Source organism: Bufo bufo, chromosome 2, assembly GCF_905171765.1.
Source record: "Bufo bufo chromosome 2, aBufBuf1.1, whole genome shotgun sequence".
In the NCBI taxonomy this organism is placed as follows: Eukaryota; Metazoa; Chordata; class Amphibia; order Anura; family Bufonidae; genus Bufo; species Bufo bufo.
The window spans coordinates 301,862,067-301,881,708 of NC_053390.1; the positions used below are offsets into that span (position 1 = coordinate 301,862,067).

At 41.0% G+C, this 19,642-nt stretch overlaps 1 gene segment (V, D, J or C); it reads left to right on the plus strand.

The window, feature by feature from the left end:
• The first annotated feature begins 2,943 nt into the window (after positions 1–2,943).
• On the plus strand, positions 2,944–3,505 carry LOC120989002. The segment is given in 2 exon segments: positions 2,944–3,036; positions 3,126–3,505. Coding segments are annotated over 2 exon segments (345 nt in total).
• Positions 3,506–19,642: the final 16,137 nt, after the last annotated feature.

Sequence of the window (19,642 nt, forward strand, 5' to 3'; positions counted from 1 at the left end):
GCACACCGCCATGGCAAAGACCTAGAGGAAAAAAAGAGACAATGCAGCAGCACTCTGCAAATCAGATATAGTACAATAATGCCAAAAATTATAGTGCTAATGCTACGCTTATTTATAAAGTGAGATATATAATTTGCACAAGTATTCAAACATTGGGACACACCTCTTAATCACTGAATCCATAGGTTTCATTCAGTCCCATTGCCACAAGTGTATAAAATCCAGCACCTAGCCATACAAACATTTGTGAAAGAACGGCTCATTCTAACGAGCTCACTGAATTCTAGCATGGTACTGTAACAGGATGCCACTGTTGTTACAAGTCAGTTTGTAAAATTTCTTCCCTACTAGATATTTGTGAACTAAGAGTGATAGTATTGTAAACTATAGGCGTTTAGGGACCACAGAAACGTAGCCATGAAGTGACAGACCACGTAATGTTACTGAAGCAGTGTCACCGAGTGCTGAGGGACATAGTGCATAAAAGTCACCAACGCTCTGCTGACTTGTTAACTGTGGAGTTTCAAACCTACTGTAGCATTAACATCCACACAGAAAGTGTGCCCTGGGAGCTTCATGACATGGGTTTCTATGGCCAAGAGGCTGCATGCATGTCTTACATGACCCAGCACAATGGCAAGTATCAGATGAGGTGGTGTAAAGCATGCCACCACTAGACTCCGGAGCAGTGGAAACTAGTTCTTATGGTTTTGCTAAATGCAAGGAGAACATTGCCTGCCTGACTGCATTGCACCAACTGTAAAGTCTGGTGGAGAAGGTTAATGTTTTTTTTTTGTATTTTAGGGGTTGGCCTAGGTCCCTTAGTTCCAGTGAAGAGGAATCTTAACCCTTTCGCCACTAGTACCGTATATGTATGCCACTGGAGCGATGAGAAAACATGGCGCACGCTTGTACATGCAGCGGGCGTCTTGGCCGGTGAGTCTCTGTTCATGGTAATCAAGTGAGATCACAGCATCTAAAGGGCTTCCGGGCTTATTACCGACATCCCCTGCGACCAATGAGGATGCCGGTAAGGGTCCATTCACACGTCCGTAAGTGTTATGCGGATCCGCAAATTGCGGATCCGCAAAACACGGACACCTGCAATGTGCGATCCGCAATTTGCGGATCCGCACATCACAGACACTATAATAGAAAATGCCTTTGCTGGTCCGCAATTGCGGACAAGAATAGGACATGTTCTATTTTTTCCAGGAACGAAATTGCGGATCCCAAAAAAACAGATCCCGAAAAAACGGATGCAGATCCCGAAAAAACGAATGCGGATCCAGGAAATGTGGATTTGCATCCGTTCCAGCCCCATTGAAAGTGAATGGGTCCGCAAATTGCGGAACGAATGCGGACCCAAATTACGGACGTGTGAATGGACCCTAATTGATTTAAATGTGCTAGGTCTCGCTGAAGAGACCTAGGGCATTTAAGCTGCAATTCTTATTTTGGCCAGCAGAAATGAGCAATTCTGACATTTAAATGGACGTAAAAAATCCATGAATGTTCAGAATTAAAAACAAAAAATTGGATTTTGTAGGCTCAAATATGAGCTTTAGAATCATAACAAAAAAGTTTAAAAAAAATTAAAAAAATATATTAAAAATTTCAAAAATATATAACATTTTAAATCACCCCCTTTCCGTATAATAAAAAAATAAATACATAAATAACAAAAAATATAAAAATCATGGGTATCACCGCTAACAAAAATGTCCATACTATTAAAATATAAAAATATTTTTTCTATACGGTGAATAGCGTAATGGAAAAAAGTGTCAAAATGGCCAATTTGCAATTTTTTCATTGCATCTCCAAATGTAATAAAATGTGATCAAAAAGTCACACACACTCCAAAATGGAATCAATAAAAACTACAGATTGTCTCGCAAAAAATGAGCCCTCACACAGCTCAAAACATATAACTATAAAAAAGTTATGGGGGTCAGAATATAGTGATGTAAAAAAAATTTTTTTTATCAAAGTTGAAATTAATTTTAACACTATTTAGACACAAAAAAATTATACATGTGGTATCGTTGTAATCATACTGACGCAGAGAATGACGGGTAAAACTGTGGAGGAATTTCGCTTTTTTCCAATTCCCCCCCCATTTGGAATTTATTTCCTGCTTCCCACTACATCGTATACATTAATAAATGGTGGAATTAGAAAGTACAACTTGTCCCGCAAAAAAATAAGCCCTCAAACAGCTATGTGAACAGAAAAATAAAAAAGTTATGGCTCAACGAAGGGAAGAAAAATCAAAAAACGCAAAAACGAAAAAACCTCCGGTACCCTAAGGGTTAATGCTTCAGCATACCAAGACATCTTGGGCAATTGTACACTTCCAACTTTGTGGGAACAGTTTGAGGAAGAGTCTTTTCTGTTCCAGCATGACTGCCTCAGTGATCAAAGCAAGGTCCATAAAGGCATGGTTGGGTGAGCTTGGTGTAGAGGAACTTGACTGACCTGCACAAAGCCCTGGCCTCAATGCCATCAAACACCTTTGGAATAAACTAGAATGGAAACGTCCTCTTGTCCAACATCAGTGTCTCACTTCACTAATGCTCTTCTGGATGAATGAGCAAAAAATTCCCCCAGACACACTCCAAAATCTTGCGGAAAGGCTTCCTAGAATAGTGGAAGTCGTTTTAGCTTCAAAGGGGGAATAAAATTCATATTAATGCCTAGGGATTTAGAATGTCATGTCATAAAACCTACTGTTGATGTCCCAATCCTTTTGTCCGTATAGTGTATTTTGGGATACTATATAAAATATGTGTAGTAATTGTTGGCACATAGAAGAAATCTGTGGAAAAAATTTGACACAGGAAGTACAGAAAACATGAAAAATGTGTTGGTCTGTCTTATGTGGTTTTGTAGGTTGAGTCAGTTTGTTCACTACATGTTCTGTTCATGTTCTGCAGAGACGACCGTGCTGTGACTACATCAGGCACTGCTGTTAGGACTCGGGAACAATGCTACTAAATCATCTGATTCTCATCTTTATTATAAATCTACATTGTAAGTTACCATAATAAAATATAAAACCTTCTATATTCATGATGTATTATATAAGAAGAATCATGACTTTGTTTTCCATATTCTAACAGGTGGGACATGTAAAGAAGATGTAATACAGACGCCTCCTGCACTCACTGCAGAGCAAGGACATACAGCGGCTATGAGCTGTGAATATACGGACAGTGCTTTCTACAGTCTGCAGTGGTACAAGCAATTTCTAGGAAGGGGTTTAGTGCCTTTAGTAATCTTGAGAGACAGTAATAAGAATGTTACTCGAAACAGATATGTATTTGCATTGAAGAAGGATCAGAAGTTAAGTACCATGTTCATCACGAATCTGGAAGTGGAAGACTCAGCTGTCTACTGGTGTGGGTATGAGGCACAGTAACAGAAAGCAGCCAGTAACTGTGCAAAAACCTTTGCTTCAAGATCAACTATTCTACATATCATAGAAAATCAAAGAAGAACCAATTAGGGTCCATTCGCACGTCCGTAGAATGGGTCCGGATCCGTTTCGCAACGTTGCGGAACGAATCCGGACCCATTAATTCTCTATGGGGCCGGAAAAAATGCAGACAGCACACAGTGTGTTGTCCGCATCCGCATTTCCGGAGTGCGGCCCCGATCTTCCGATCCGCGGCTCCCGAAAAAAATAGAACATGTTCTAATCTTGTCCGCAGTTCTATGGGGGTGCCGGCCGGGTGTGTTGCGCAATTTGCGGATCCGCAATACACTACGGACGTGTGAATGGACCCTATGTGTCTTTTATTTCACATGTTCAATATTAAAGGGGGCTGCTACTAAGGTGAGATGAGACAGTACCAACCACCAGTTGGCTGGGAAACAGAGGAGCGCACTGGCACTTGCTGTTAGCGGGGCATGGGAGTTATAAAACAGTGTAGCACAGAAAGCTATATATTTTCCCTAGCTCAGAAAAAAATTGCATAATTTTCAGTGATATTCTGTTTCCAGAAACAGGATGTGCCGGCACGCTCTGCTGTTTCCCGGACGGCTGGCGGTCGGTACTGTGTCTCAACTCTCCTTAGTTACGGTGAGAGGAAACAACCCCTTTAAATAGTTTCTATCTAATTTTATATGAGAAATGATAATAATATCAAACATAATAAGCAATACACAATAATGTATTATAGAAACATAAATACTGTATACTAAAATAGAAAGAAACAGGTTCAAGCTTTTTATTAGAATATTTGTAATCACTTTTGTAAAGAATCTCCCATCTTTACATCTGCAGTTAAAGTTGAAAAATAAACTATAACATTTTGTATAGAATAATGTATAGAATCATTATTTTAGGGCGAGAATATTCCACAACAGACAATCCAAGGAAGTACCGTATTTTTCGCCCCATAAGACGCACTTTTTCCCCCCCAAAAATGGGGGGGAAATGCCCCTGCGTCTTATGGGGTGAATGCTGACATTTTTACATCGCAGACTGCGATGTATGAGCGAGCGGGGAGGGACTGGGAGGAGGAGCTGGGGGCCGGCAATTGCGGCAGGGCCGGTGCAGTCACTGTACTCCGGCCCCGCCGCTCCAGTGCTGCACTAAACAAATATGAAATGTCTCATTCAATTAAAAGTGATTAAACATGCCCCCCCACTTTTAATATTACCGTACACCCTAACAGCTTCTGTAGAATGCAGGCAGATTTTTTTGTCCATTTCCCAATGATAAAGGCTTTTTAATGCTTTTAAGCCCAATGTAGAGCTTTATGGCAATTATTCAGACTGAATTGTGCATCAAGTGCTATCATTTTAGTTAGGAGTCATTATAGAAATGAGAGACACCCCCTTTAGATGCTTTGACATTGAAAAGAAGAAATACATTTTGAGCCACATGGGAGTGGTAATTAAAACTTGAAAATACCATAATGGTGCACAAGAGAATCAAATTTAACCAAATTTGTGTCTGGTCGTAAATCTAAACATTTAGGGACACACTTATTAAGGACGGCGTTTTAGACTTAAAGGGCTTCTGTCACCCCATTAACCACTTGCCGCAACTGTAACGCCGAAAGGCGTCATCGCGGCGGCTCCCCCAGGCTACGCTAACGCCGATTGGCGTCATCTCGCGTGAGCCGAGATTTCCTGTGAACGCGCGCACACAGGCGCGCGCGCTCACAGGAACGGAATGTAAGAGAGTGGATCTCCAGCCTGCCAGCGGCGATCGTTCGCTGGCAGGCTGGAGATGTGTTTTTTTTAACCCCTAACAGGTATATTAGACGCTGTTTTGATAACAGCGTCTAATATACCTGCTACCTGGTCCTCTGGTGGTCCCCTTTGTTTGGATCGACCACCAGAGGACACAGGTAGCTCAGTAATATGTTGCACCAAGCACCACTACACTACACACCCCCCCTGTCACTTATTAACCCCTTATTCACCCTTGATCACCCCTGATCACCCCATATAGACTCCCTGATCACCCCCCTGTCATTGATTACCCCCCTGTCATTGATCACCCCCCTGTAAAGCTCCATTCAGATGTCCGCATGATTTTTACGGATCCACTGATAGATGGATCGGATCCGCAAAACGCATACGGATGTCTGAATGGAGCCTTACAGGGGCATGATCAATGACTGTGGTGATCACCCCATATAGACTCCCTGATCACCCCCCTGTCATTGATCACCCCCCTGTAAAGCTCCATTCAGACGTCCGCATGATTTTTACGGATCCACTGATAGATGGATCGGATCCGCAAAACGCATACGGACGTCTGAATGGAGCCTTACAGGGGCGTGATCAAAGACTGTGGTGATCACCCCATATAGACTCCCTGATCACCCCCCTGTCATTGATTACCCCCCTGTCATTGATCACCCCCCTGTAAAGCTCCATTCAGACGTCCGCATGATTTTTACGGATCCACTGATAGATGGATCGGATCCGCAAAACGCATACGGACGTCTGAATGGAGCCTTACAGGGGCGTGATCAATGACTGTGGTGATCACCCCATATAGACTCCCTGATCACCCCCCTGTCATTGATTACCCCCCTGTCATTGATCACCCCCCTGTAAAGCTCCATTCAGACGTCCGCATGATTTTTACGGATCCACTGATAGATGGATCGGATCCGCAAAACACATACAGGCGTCTCCCTGGAGCCTTCCAGGGGGGGTGATCACCCCATATAGACTCCCTGATCACCCCCCCTGTCATTGATCCCCCCCCCTGTCATTGATCCCCCCCCCTGTCAGGCTGCATTCAGATGTCCGTATGATTTTTACGGATCCACGGATACATGAATCGGATCCGCAAAACACATACGGACATCTGAATGGAGCCTTATAGGGGGGGTGATCAATGACAGGGGGGTGATTACCCCATATAGACTCCCTGATCACCCCCCTGTCATTGATCACCCCCCTGTCATTGATCACCCCCCTGTCATTGATCCCCCCTCTGTCCTTACATTTTCACCCCTCTGTCCATTCAGACATTTTTTTGGCCCAAGTTAGCGGAAATTATTATTTTTTTCTTACAAAGTCTCATATTCCACTAACTTGTGTCAAAAAATTAAATCTCACATGAACTCACCATACCCCTCACAGAATCCAAATGCGTAAAAATTTTTAGACATTTATATTCCAGACTTCTTCTCACGCTTTAGGGCCCCTAGAATGCCAGGGCAGTATAAATACCCCACATGTGACCCCATTTCGGAAAGAAGACACCCCCAGGTATTCCGTGAGGGGCATATTGAGTCCATGAAAGTTTGAAATTTTTGTCCCAAGTTAGCGGAAAGGGAGACTTTGTGAGAAAAAAATAAATAAAATCAATTTCCGCTAACTTGCGCCAAAAAAAAAAAATTTCTATGAACTCGCCATGCCCCTCATTGAATACCTTGGGGTGTCTTCTTTCCAAAATGGGGTCACATGTGGGGTATTTATACTGCCCTGGCATTTTAGGGGCCCTAAAGCGTGAGAAGAAGTCTGGGATCCAAATGTCTAAAAATGCCCTCATAAAAGGAATGTGGGCCCCTTTGCGCATCTAGGCTGCAAAAAAGTGTCACACATCTGGTATCGCCGTACTCAGGAGAAGTTGGGCAATGTGTTTTGGGGTGTCATTTTACATATACCCATGCTGGGTGAGATAAATATCTTGGTCAAATGCCGACTTTGTATAAAAAATGGGAAAAGTTGTCTTTTGCCGAGATATTTCTCTCACCCAGCATCAGTATATGTAAAAAGACACCCTAAAACACATTCCCCAACTTCTCCTGAATACGGCGATACCACATGTGTGACACTTTTTTGCAGCCTAGGTGGGCAAAGGGGCCCACATTCCAAAGAGCACCTTTCGGATTTCACAGGTTATTTACCTACTTACCACACACTAAGGCCCCTAGAATGCCAGGGCAGTATAACTACCCCACAAGTGACCCCATTTTGGAAAGAAGACACCCCAAGGTATTCCGTGAGGGGCATGGCGAGTTCCTAGAATTTTATATTTTTTGTCACAAGTTAGCGGAAAATGATGATTTTTTTTTTTCCCCTTACAAAGTCTCATATTCCACTAACTTGTGACAAAAAATAAAAACTTCCATGAACTCACTATGCCTATCACGAAATACCTGGGGGTGTCTTCTTTCCAAAATGGGGTCACTTGTGGGGTAGTTATACTGCCCTGGCATTCTAGGGGCCCAAATGTGTGGTAGGAAGTTTGAAATCAAAATGTGTAAAAAATGACCAGTGAAATCCGAAAGGTGCTCTTTGGAATATGGGCCCCTTTGCCCACCTAGGCTGCAAAAAAGTGTCACACATGTGGTATCTCCGTACTCAGGAGAAGTTGGGGAATGTGTTTTGGGGTGTCATTTTACATATACCCATGCTGGGTGAGAGAAATATCTTGGCAAAAGACAACTTTTCCCATTTTTTTATACAAAGTTGGCATTTGACCAAGATATTTCTCTCACCCAGCATGGGTATATGTAAAATGACACCCCAAAACACATTCCCCAACTTCTCCTGAGTACGGCGATACCACATGTGTGGCACTTTTTTGTGGCCTAGGTGGGCAAAGGCGCCCACATTCCAAAGAGCACCTTTCGGATTTCACCGGTCATTTTTTACACATTTTGATTTCAAACTACTTACCAAACATTTGGGCCCCTAGAATGCCAGGGCAGTATAACTACCCCACAAGTGACCCCATTTTGGAAAGAAGACACCCCAAGGTATTCGCTAATGGGCATAGTGAGTTCAAAGAAGTTTTTATTTTTTGTCACAAGTTAGTGGAATATGAGACTTTGTAAGAAAAAAAGAAAATAAAAAAAAAATCATCATTTTCCACTAACTTGTGACAAAAAATAAAAAGTTCTATGAACTCACTATGCCCATCAGCGAATACCTTAGGGTGTCTACTTTCCGAAATGGGGTCATTTGTGGGGTGTTTGTACTGTCTGGGCATTGTAGGACCTCAGGAAACATGACAGGTGCTCAGAAAGTCAGAGCTGCTTCAAAAAGCGGAAATTCACATTTTTGTACCATAGTTTGTAAACGCTATAACTTTTACCCAAACCATTTTTTTTTTACCCAAACATTTTTTTTTTATCAAAGACATGTAGAAAAATAAATTTAGAGCAAAATTTATATATGGATGTCGTTTTTTTTTGCAAAATTTTGCAACTGAAAGTGAAAAATGTCATTTTTTTGCAAAAAAATCGTTAAATTTCCATTAATAACAAAAAAAGTAAAAATGTCAGCAGCAATGAAATACCACCAAATGAAAGCTCTATTAGAAGAAAAGGAGGTAAAATTCATTTGGGTGGTAAGTTGCATGACCGAGCAATAAACCGCTAAAGTTGAGGAGTGCCGATTTGTAAAAAAGGGCCTGGTCTTTAGGGGGGTATAAACCTGTGGTCCTTAAGTGGTTAAACCGTTTTTTTTTTTTTTTCTTTACTAATAATCCCTACACTGCGATCTCATCATACATAAGCTAATTAATGATTTTCGTTCAGTAGAATTTGTTAAAAATCGATTTTTGAAATATGTAAATTACCTTGCTACCAGCAAGTAGGGCGGCTACTTGCTGGTAGCAGCCGCATCCTCCGATGGTAATGACGCCCCCTCCGCTTGTTGATTGACAGGGCCAGCGGACGGGATCTTTCTCTGCTGGCCCTGCCTGTTTTGATTCAATATCCGGCGCCTGCGCCGCGGCCGTACCTCTCTTCAATCTGCGCAGGCGCACTGAGAGGCGGCCACTCACTCGGCTGCTCGCTCCTCAATGCGCCTGCGCCGGGTGTAGATGTGACGTCATCGGCGCAGGCGCATTGAGGATGGAGCGGCCGAGCGAGTGGCCGCCTCTCAGTGCGCCTGCGCAGATTGAAGAGAGGTACGGCCGCGGCGCAGGCGCCAGATATTGAATCAAAACAGGCAGGGCCAGCACAGAAAGATCCCGTCCGCTGGCCCTGTCAATCAACAAGCAGAGGGGGCGTCATTACCATCGGAGGATGCGGCTGCTACCAGCAAGTAGCCGCCCTACTTGCTGGTAGCAAGGTAATTTACATATTTCAAAAATCGATTTTTAACAAATTCTACTGAACGAAAATCATTAATTAGCTTATGTATGATGAGATCGCAGTGTAGGGATTATTAGTAAAGAAAAAAAAAAAACGGTTTAATGGGGTGACAGAAGCCCTTTAATATCCCTTTTAGCTGTTGGTGGATCTGCCAATGTTATGATATGGTGCCTGCCTCTACATAACTTCAGCATATACACCACCGGTATAAATCTAAGACAGCTTCCTTGCTGGCTTAAGTTGAAACCATTTTCTATGCCTAAAACAGACTTAGAAAATGATAAATGAGATTAGCCTGCTGGCCTTTCCCCTTCCCTGCCCACATTACACCCACTTTTTTTAAAACTGGCATGAATGGGGAAGAAGTTGCAGATTTTGCCGCAACATGGCGTGCAACAGAATCTGCACCAGATAAACGCCATGGAAGTGGTGTATATCTTGGTCATAAATGACCCCTTTAATGTCAGCATTTTTCCATGATATGGTCAATGTTAGGCAAATAGCAGGAAATAAATTGTGGCTCTGAGATCAAAAGATTACGGCGTTACATCTGTAAGATTAAAGGGAATCTGTCATCACAAGAAAAATTGCTTTTAAGAGGTATAGATCATAATTTTTATGCTGCCCTATCTGAGGTGATAGATACCCTTATCAAAAGGCTGATAAGCGCAGCGATTGGCCAGCGCTACAGCATGGGAGAAAGAGACGCCGGCAGGTTCCACTGGGTGGAGCCTAACATGTGAAGATACCGGAGGCTATACCGGGCGAACGGAGCGGCGCCCAGGGATAATAGTAAGTGTAGGGGGATCCCTGGGCGCCGCTCTACATGTCTGTATAGTTAGTTTAGATTTTTTAATCTAGTGAAAGGTCCTCTTTAAACTCAATCAGTATTGAGTAACTCCAACGCAATACGCATATGAAGACTCACTGGAGAAGGCTCTGCATTGAACAACTCCAGTGCTCGGCTCACACTGAAAGTGTTTCGTACAGATTTTACAAATATGTGAACTTGAATTGACTCTGCATTTTGCTAGGGCTTTCTGTGACCAGTGTATTCTGCCCTCTGGTTCCCTTTAAGGCTGAGTTCACACTTCAGTTATTTGGTCAGTTATTTCCATCAATGATTGTGAGCCAAAACCAGGTGTGGGTCAAAAACACAGAACAGGTGCAGATCTTTAACTTGCACCTGATCTCTGAGTAGGCTTCACTACTGATTTTGGCTCACAATAACTGATGGAAATAACTGACTAAATAACTGAATTGTGAACTTGGCCTAACCTGTGCACAATGACTCCTAGGGCTGGCTCCCCATATTACACATATACATAAATTGCACGGTACATATATGACTTTTAACTTATATGCAAATAAGCACTCAAGTGCATCGAGAGTAGGCCTGAGCCTCCAGCCCTTTACGCTCTCGACCCCTCTATTGCTGCTTAATTGACAGGGCCTGCCTTCCTCTGCTTCATTACATCTGACCTTGAAATACCACTCCTACACTGTTAGTTTGAAGCTTGGTGCATGCATTGTATGGCCTAATGAGGCCAAGCTGGGCCATCGAGCTGCTCTGCTCATACACTGAGGTTTGAAAGCAGGAGAGGGATTTTGTGGGATTGAGGAGAGGAAGAAGTGTGAAGATTTTTGTTAGTGTTAGTCAGCTCTGACTAGTTAGGTTTATTACCAGTGGCGTAACTACCGGGGAAGCAGGGGAAGCGGCTGCTTCGGGGCCCGGGCTGACAAGAGGCCCGGCGCCCGACAGCGTGTCAGTCAAGTTTTATCTTTTTTATTTATATGCAAATTACCTTCCTAATGTGCCCAAGAGGTTGTCCCTCCGGCCGTTCGTGCCCAGCTGTGCCCATTATCGCCAAGCCCAGCGCCGTCCCGCTATTAATTATTCACTGCTGTCCTCGTCTTTTTTTCTAAGTGCGCCATAGTCTCGCGCATGCGCTGATGTTACTCACGTCCGGGCCCATGCGGTGTCCTGGCAGCAGCCTCAAGTAGTGTAATCACGCATGCGCCAGCTTTCTCCGCTTTCTCCGCTTTGAGGCTGCTGCCAGGACACCGCGCGGGCCCGCACGTGAGTAACATCGGCGCATGCGCGAGACTACGGCACACTTAGAAAAAAAGACGAGGACAGCAGTGAATAATTAATAGCGGGACGGCGCTGGGCTTGGCAATAATGGATGCAGCTGGGCACAAATGGCCGAAGGGACAGCCCTTTGGGCACGTTAGGAAGGTAATTTGCATATAAATAAAATATTTTTATCAAAAATAAAAAGGACAGGTGGGGGTAAAAATAGTATATCAAAAATTGGACGGGGGGCTGGGGGGGCCCATACAAAAATTTGCTGTGGGGCCCAGGCACTTGTAGTTACGCCCCTGTTTATTACTAAACAATATATACATCTTTCACTTCAAGAAGTGAAAAAGAGGGCTTAGTATTTATTAGTGTTGAGCGCAAATATTCGAATATCGAATTTTTTTCGCGAATATCGGCACTTCGCTAATTCGCGAATATTTCGAATATAGTGATATAAATTAGATATTTCGAATATTCTTTTTTTTTTTTATTGTTATATTTTTTTCTTTCCCACTTCCCTAAAGTTGTTCTTACCTGTCCTTTGGATTCCTGGCTTCCTGGCTGCTCCAGGAAGCCAGGAAAAATTAAATTCAAAGTTATAATAATCGAATTTCGATTTTAACTTAGCACTGCTATATTCCATATTAGGCTAGAATTAAATATAGCAGTGCTAAGTTAAAATCGAAATTCGATTATTATAACTTGAAATAATCGAATTGCGATTTTTCACGTAATTCTCAAATCCGACAGTACATTCTAGTATATGGAGACGTTCCCATGGTGATGGGGACGCTCCATGAGCACGGAAGTTGGCAGAAGCGGCAACGGGCACTGACTGGAGCAGCCAGGAAGCCAGGAATCCAAAGGACAGGTAAGAACAACTTTAGGGAAGTGGGAAAGAAAAAAATATAACAATAAAAAAAATAAAAAATTCAAGTTATAATAATCGAATTTCGATTTTAACTTAGCACTGCTATATTCCATATTAAGCTAGAATTAACGAATATGGAATATAGCAGTGCTAAGTTAAAATCGAAATTCGATTATTATAACTTGAATTAATCGCATTGCTATTTCAATAGGAGAGTCCGGTGATGTACTGGGTCTCTGCTAGGCAACGGCTTCCACCTAGCAGTGCTCCCAGTGACGTCACTGGCACTAATTGGCCGGCTGTAGCGCTGCTCTAGTCTGTAAAAGGGCTAGGGCATTGCTAAATCCCGCCCATTAGTGCCGGTGACATCACTAAGAGCACTGCTAGGGGGAAGAAGGGGAGCTCTGAACCCAGACAACCCCTTTAAGACAGATAGAGATATTTCATAAAGTAGTTATTAATTCACCCTAGCTCATCATATGTCTACTTTATGTTGCCATCATTTTGTGAATGTCATTTTATTTTTTTTAGGACCTTAGAAGGCTTAGATTTTTAGAAGCAAATTTTCCATATTTTTTATGGAATTTCCAAAATCCACTTTCTTAAGGACCAATTGAGTTTTGAAGCTCTTTTGTGGGGCTTCTGTAGTAGCAACCACCTATAAGATACCCCATTTTAGAAACTACACTACTCAAGTTATTCAAAACTGATTTTACAAATGTTGTTAACCCTATGTTTCACAAGAATTAAAGGAATATAGAGGCGAAATTTCAAAATTTCACTTGAAAATTACAGAGATAAGGGAGTTGTATTTTTTTTCCAGAAAGGAGATTTTATTGTACTACAATGGATAGATCGTCGAGAAACTTGTGCAAGGATAATAGTAACTTGAAAACTAGTTATGTGTTGTAGATCAATGATTGGACAACATGGCTCTTAGTGAATGTAGAGGTTCATTTCCATACATTTATGCAGTGTTTCATTTTTATGAGCCAAAAGTGTTGTCACCTTAGCAGTAGCACCCCTCAACCTTTAGCTACATCCCTGGGTGGTGTTGTGTGGTGGATATTCAGGTGCAGTCGAGCAGATGATGTCTAATACTGCGGCTTGCAAACAATTGATAGAATCATCAGATTCAAATATAAAAAAAAGTATCTAAAGGAGAAATTAACTTTTTGAATAAAAATTTAATTTTAGTTTGCATTATTGAGAGAATACAATAAAAAGGAGAAACTTAACCACTAGATGGGGTTAGTGTTTTACATTTTATTTGATTGCCTTTTTTGTTCAACAGAATAAAGTGGAAGTAAAATCAAAATAAACTGTGCTGATAAAAGATTATTTTTCAAAATATCAATCTTAAATAATAATTTTTATTAATAAAACACCCTCATGTTTTTAAGTGTACATAATCAGGCTGTACATTATTTCTACTTATATTCCCTACAAATTGCTGAAATTTAAGTCCTTAGGCTTGTCACGTCAGGATTTTAATGATTCTTTCCACACTATCTGTCTTATAACTAATAACAATTTGCCTTCAGAATCAGATGTTTAAGTGTTCTTTCAGCAACAATGAAGAGGAGGCAGCGCTGGTAAGGAGCACATCTTCTCTTCAAACAGCTGATTGGTGGGGGTGCCAGATATCGGACTCCTGAAGATCTGATATTGATGACTTATTGATGACCCCACAGGTTATCAATAAAGATAACTTGGACAGCCCCTTTAATTTAATAAAGAGGTTTTTGAAGATTTTCATATTGAGGGATATCCGCAATATGTCATTAATTTGAGATTGGCTGTGGTCTGACTTGGAGCAACTGTTTGAGTAAGCCCAGGGGCGTAGCTAAAGGCTCATGGGCCCTGGTGCAAGAGTTCATCTTGGGCCCCCTTCCCTCAGTACTTTGTGGCAAGGGGCAAGGAAGAACATAGCCTTCGTGCTGCTTGAGGTAAAAATTGAAACGGCACCCTCCCCCATGCCAAATTCTTGACCTAACCCCTTCCCTAAAGCCAGAGGTGTCACTTGACCAGCATGCACTTTCTACAATACTAGTGTTTTCTTATGCGGCACAAGGGTCTTTGGGCCCCTCAGGCTCCTGGGCCCGGTAGCGACTGCTACCTCTGCACCCCCTATAGCTACGCCCCTGAGGAAGCCAGAATGCTCAACAGAGCTCGGATGAGCATTGTGACCCCCTTGCAACTTACCAAGCATGGTGCCGTCCATTTGATCGTGGCTCTACTCGGTATCGCAGATCAGCCTAATTCACTTAAATGAGACTGAGCTGTGCCTAGGCCATGTTACTCATAAACATAATATCACAGAAAGCCCAGGAAGGAACCTAGGTGCTTTCGGAGTGCTGTGGCCTCTTTTAATAGCTGATCGGCTGGGGTGCCAGGAGTCTCTGTATATACAAAGACTGAAAAGGCAGAAATGGTAAAAATAGTTTTTGCCTTTTTTTCTGTGTGGCTGTATGATCAATATATACACTGAGTAGTGATCAAAATTTCTCAAATTATAAAACTTAACTTTTAATCATATCTAATAAAAGAGATGGCCCTTTTGATAAATAATATGAATAAGCAAAATTGGAACCAATAAACCAAAGCTTCAATCTAGATAACGCAAAGCTTCCATCTAGATAAATTCCCACAGAATAATTCAATAAATAAAGGGAAACTAGTCAGGTAGTAGGAATAGTAGTGCACGGCGGCACCTAAAATGAAAAGCCGTTTGTCCTACCACACATTTGTTAGGCTCCCAGGCGACTTGGTTCTCCCGACAGGTACAACGAAGATGTCCATACGAAAAGTATTGCAGACAAAAAACTTGGATGGGGCCTATGTAACCCTAGAATTGCCCTATCATGGGGGTGCTACACTGGCCCTGATATCCTAACCACAGAGCAACCGCCCTGACAAGGGCGACCCCGTCCTGAACCTTTCCCTTAATAAACTAGCCCTAATTTGACCTATTCAAATTGATCCCTAGCTGTGTGTTTTCTAGATCGAAGCTTTGGTTTATTGGTTCCAATTTTGCTTATTCATATTATTTATCAAAAGGGCCATCTCTTTTATTAGATAGGATTAAAAGTTAAGTTTTATAATTTGAGAAATTTTGATCACTACTCAGTGTATATATTGGTGGGAAATTTCAGTGATCTATTATACAATTACCCCATTTTTTTATGCTTTTTGTGGCCAATAATCTCCAACACTGTTGAGGGGTTAAAGAGTAAAGAGAATGCAGAATCCTTATTTGAGCTATATTCATAAATGGATAAATTGGTGTCAATATTTTCTGTTTAATAAAGTTTATTACTATTAGTATTATTACAAAAAAAATTATAAACTTTTTTGACAAGTCACCTTGAATTTCTTATTTATTAAATAATATTATTTCCAACAAGTTTTGTACCTTTAAATAAAAGCATTTTTTAAAACCAAATGCATAAGCGATATAGTTAAAAACACCATATATTCTGAAAGAGGTGTGGCAGAAAATAAACATGCTCCAAAATTGACAAAAAAAATATAGAATTATTATATTGCACACATGCTCTATCTTGGAGCGAAATCCATGTTGATTTTCTGTTTGAGATGAATGGAAGGCTGAAAAAATAAGAAGATAAAAAAAATGCACCAAAAACTGCACCAAAACAGCACAGGAACGTACCCTTACTGTCTTTTTTTTGCATACCACTTTTTATGATCACATGGAATTAAAAATGTACCATATTCTAAGCATTCCACTGTGCAGCACTCATGAGTTGTGTGTGACACTATATACACTGTACTGTCTTTAACTCCTTAACGACCTGCGCCATACATGTTACAGTGCAGAAAAGAGGGACAGAAATCCCAGCGCCGTACATGTACGGCGGGCTGATCGGGTGGGTGCAGGAGCTGCGCCCGCTCCCGATCCGCGGCAGGGGTCCGGCAGTCACTGATAGCCGGACGCCTGCTGTATGCGACGGCATTGGTGAAATCAACGATGCTGGCGCATTAACCCCTGCACGTCCGCGGTCAGCACTGATCGCGGCACTGGCGGGCTTCAGACATGTTGGGGGGCCATCGGGGCCAGCTCGATGCCTTCCTTAGGCATCCTGGCTGCCTTCCGTGACAGTCTGTGAGATCCAGCCCCCTGGATCTCACAGGCAAGTGTGTAATACACTTATAGCCAATGCATGACAATACAGAAGTATTTTTATACATTGTAAAGGGGATCAGACCCCCAAAAGTTGAAGTCCCAGAGTGGGACAAAAAAGTAAAGTGAAAAAAAGTGAAAAAAATTAAGTTTTACAAAAAATCTATAGTTTCAAGTAAAAAAAAGCGTCCTTTTCCCAAAATAAAGTTAAAAAAATTTGTAAAAAACAGCAAAAAGAGGAAAGAAGACATATTACGTATCGCTGCGTCCGTATCAACTGCCTCTATACAAATATCACATGACTAAACCCCTCAGGTGAACAACGTCAAAAAAACTATATAAAAACGGTGCTAAAAAAAACTTTTTTGTCACCTTACATTGCTAAAAGTGCAACACCAAGCGATCAAAAAGGCGTATGCCCCCAAAAATAGTATCAATCTAACCGTCACCTCATCCCACAAAAAATTAGCCCCTACCTAAGACAATCGCCCAAAAATAAAAATAAACTATGGCTCTCAGACTATGCAGACACTAAAACATGATTTTTTTTTGTTTAAAAAATATTGTGTTAAATGTAAAAAAAAATAAAAGTATACATATTAGGTATTGCCACATCCGTAACAACCTGCTCTATAAAAATACCACTTAACCTAACCCCTCAGATGAATACCGTAAAAAAGATAAAATAGAAATTGTCACCTTACATCCCATTTTTTGTCACCTTACATCACAAAAAGTGTAATAGCAAGCGATCAAAAAGTCACAGGCACTCCAAAATAGTGCCAATCAAACCGAAATCTCATCCCGCAAAAATTACACCCTACATAAGACAATCGCCCAAAAATTAAAAAAAATAGGGCTCTCAGAATATGGAGACACTGAAAAATGCATTTTTTTAAATTTCAAAATGCTGTTATTGTGTAAAACATAAATAAATTTAAAAAGTATACATATTAGGTATCACCGCATCCGTAAGAACTTGCTGTATGAAAATATCACATGAACTAACCCCTCAGGTGAACACAGTAAAAAAAAAAACAACAGTGTAAAAAAACCTTACCTTACATCACAAAAAGTGCAATACCAAGCGATTAAAAAGTCATACGCACCCCAAAATGATACCAATCAAACCATCTCATCCCGCAAAAAAATGAGACCAAACATAAGACAGTCACCAAAAAAATAAAAAAACTATTGCTTTCAGAATATGGACACACTAAGGAATCATGCACACGACAGTGTTTTTTCACTGTCAGTGATTTGGCTTCAGTGGTCCGTGTCCGATTTTGCTTCAGTTGTGTTTCCTTGTGTCTTCCTTTTTTTTATCTGACAGGGGGGAAAAAAAGGAAGGTTAATGAAAAGTGTAATTTTATTGCAACAAGGTCTTGTAGAAAAAAACTGACACAGACGCGGACACGGATGACATACCAGTTGTGCATCCGTTTTTTTTGACGTACCCATTGACTTGAATGGGTTCGTCCTCCGTTTTCCACTGACAAGAATAGGACAGGTTATATTTTTTTGACGGACTGGAATCATGGATCACCGACGCAGAGAAAAAACGGAGGACTATTAGTTTTTTTTCACAGCTCCATTGAAATGAATGGGACCTCCGCTAAACTGTGAAAAATGACGGAACGGACGCGTATGCACACAACGGTCATGTGCATGAGGCCTTAAAAAAAATCATGTTTTTAAAAAAAATGCTTTATTATGTAAAACTGAAACAAAGAACCAAAAAAAGTATTTATGTTTGGTATTGTCGAGTCCGTAACAACCTGCTCTATAAAAATACCACATGATCTAACCTGTCAGATGAACATTGTAAATAACAAAAAATAAAAACAGTGCCAAAACAGCTATTTCTTGTTACCTTGCCTCACAAAAAGTGTAATATAGAGCAACCAAAAATCATATGTACCCTAAAATAGTACCAACAAAACTGCCACCATATCCTGTAGTTTCCAAAATGGGGTAATTTTTTGGAGTTTCTACTCTAGGGGTGCATCAGTCGGTCTTCAAATGTGACATGGCAACTTAAAATTATCCCAGTAAAATCTGCCTTCCAAAAACTGTATGGCATTCCTTTCCTTCTGCGCCCTTCCGTGTTCCCATACAGCAGTTTATGACCACATATGGGATGTTTCTGCAAACTACAGAATCAGGGTAATAAATATTGAGTTTTGTTTGGCTGTTAACCCTTGCTTTGTTACTGGAAAGAAATGGATTAAAAGGGAAAATCTGGCAAAAAAGTGAAATTCTGAAATTTCATCTACATTTTCCTTGAATTCTTGTGGAACACCTAAAGGGTAAATAAAGTTTGTAAAATCAGTTTTGAATACCGTGAGGGGTGTAGTTTCTAAAATGGGGCCATTTATGGGTAGTTTCTATTATGTAAGCCTCACAAAGTGACTTCAGACCTGAACAGACCTGAACTGATCCTTAAAAAGTGGGTTTTGGAAATTTTCAAAAAAATTTTAAGATTTGCTTCTAAACTTCTAGGCCTTCTAACGTCCCCAAAAAATAAAATGGCATTCACAAAATGATCCAATCATGAAGTAGACATATGGGGAATGTAAAGTAATAACTATCTATTGTAAAAGTAGAGAAATTGAAATTTTCAAATTTGCTAATTTTTCCACATTTTTTGTAAATTTGGTATTTTTTATAAATAAAAATGTTTTTTTTTTTACTCAATTTTACCACTGTCATAAAGTACAATATGTGACGAGAAAAGAATCTCAGAATGGCATGGATAAGTAAAAGCGTTTTAAAGTTATTACCACATAAAGTGACACAAGTCAGATTTGCTAAAATCGCTTGGCCCTTCAGGTGAAAAATGGCTTGGTCCTGAAAGGGTTAAACAGAACAGAAACAGATGTGACATGACAGGAAAGACTGAGGTGAGGTGTGTGGTAAATGTCACATCTCCTCAGACACCTGATGATACAAGGTGC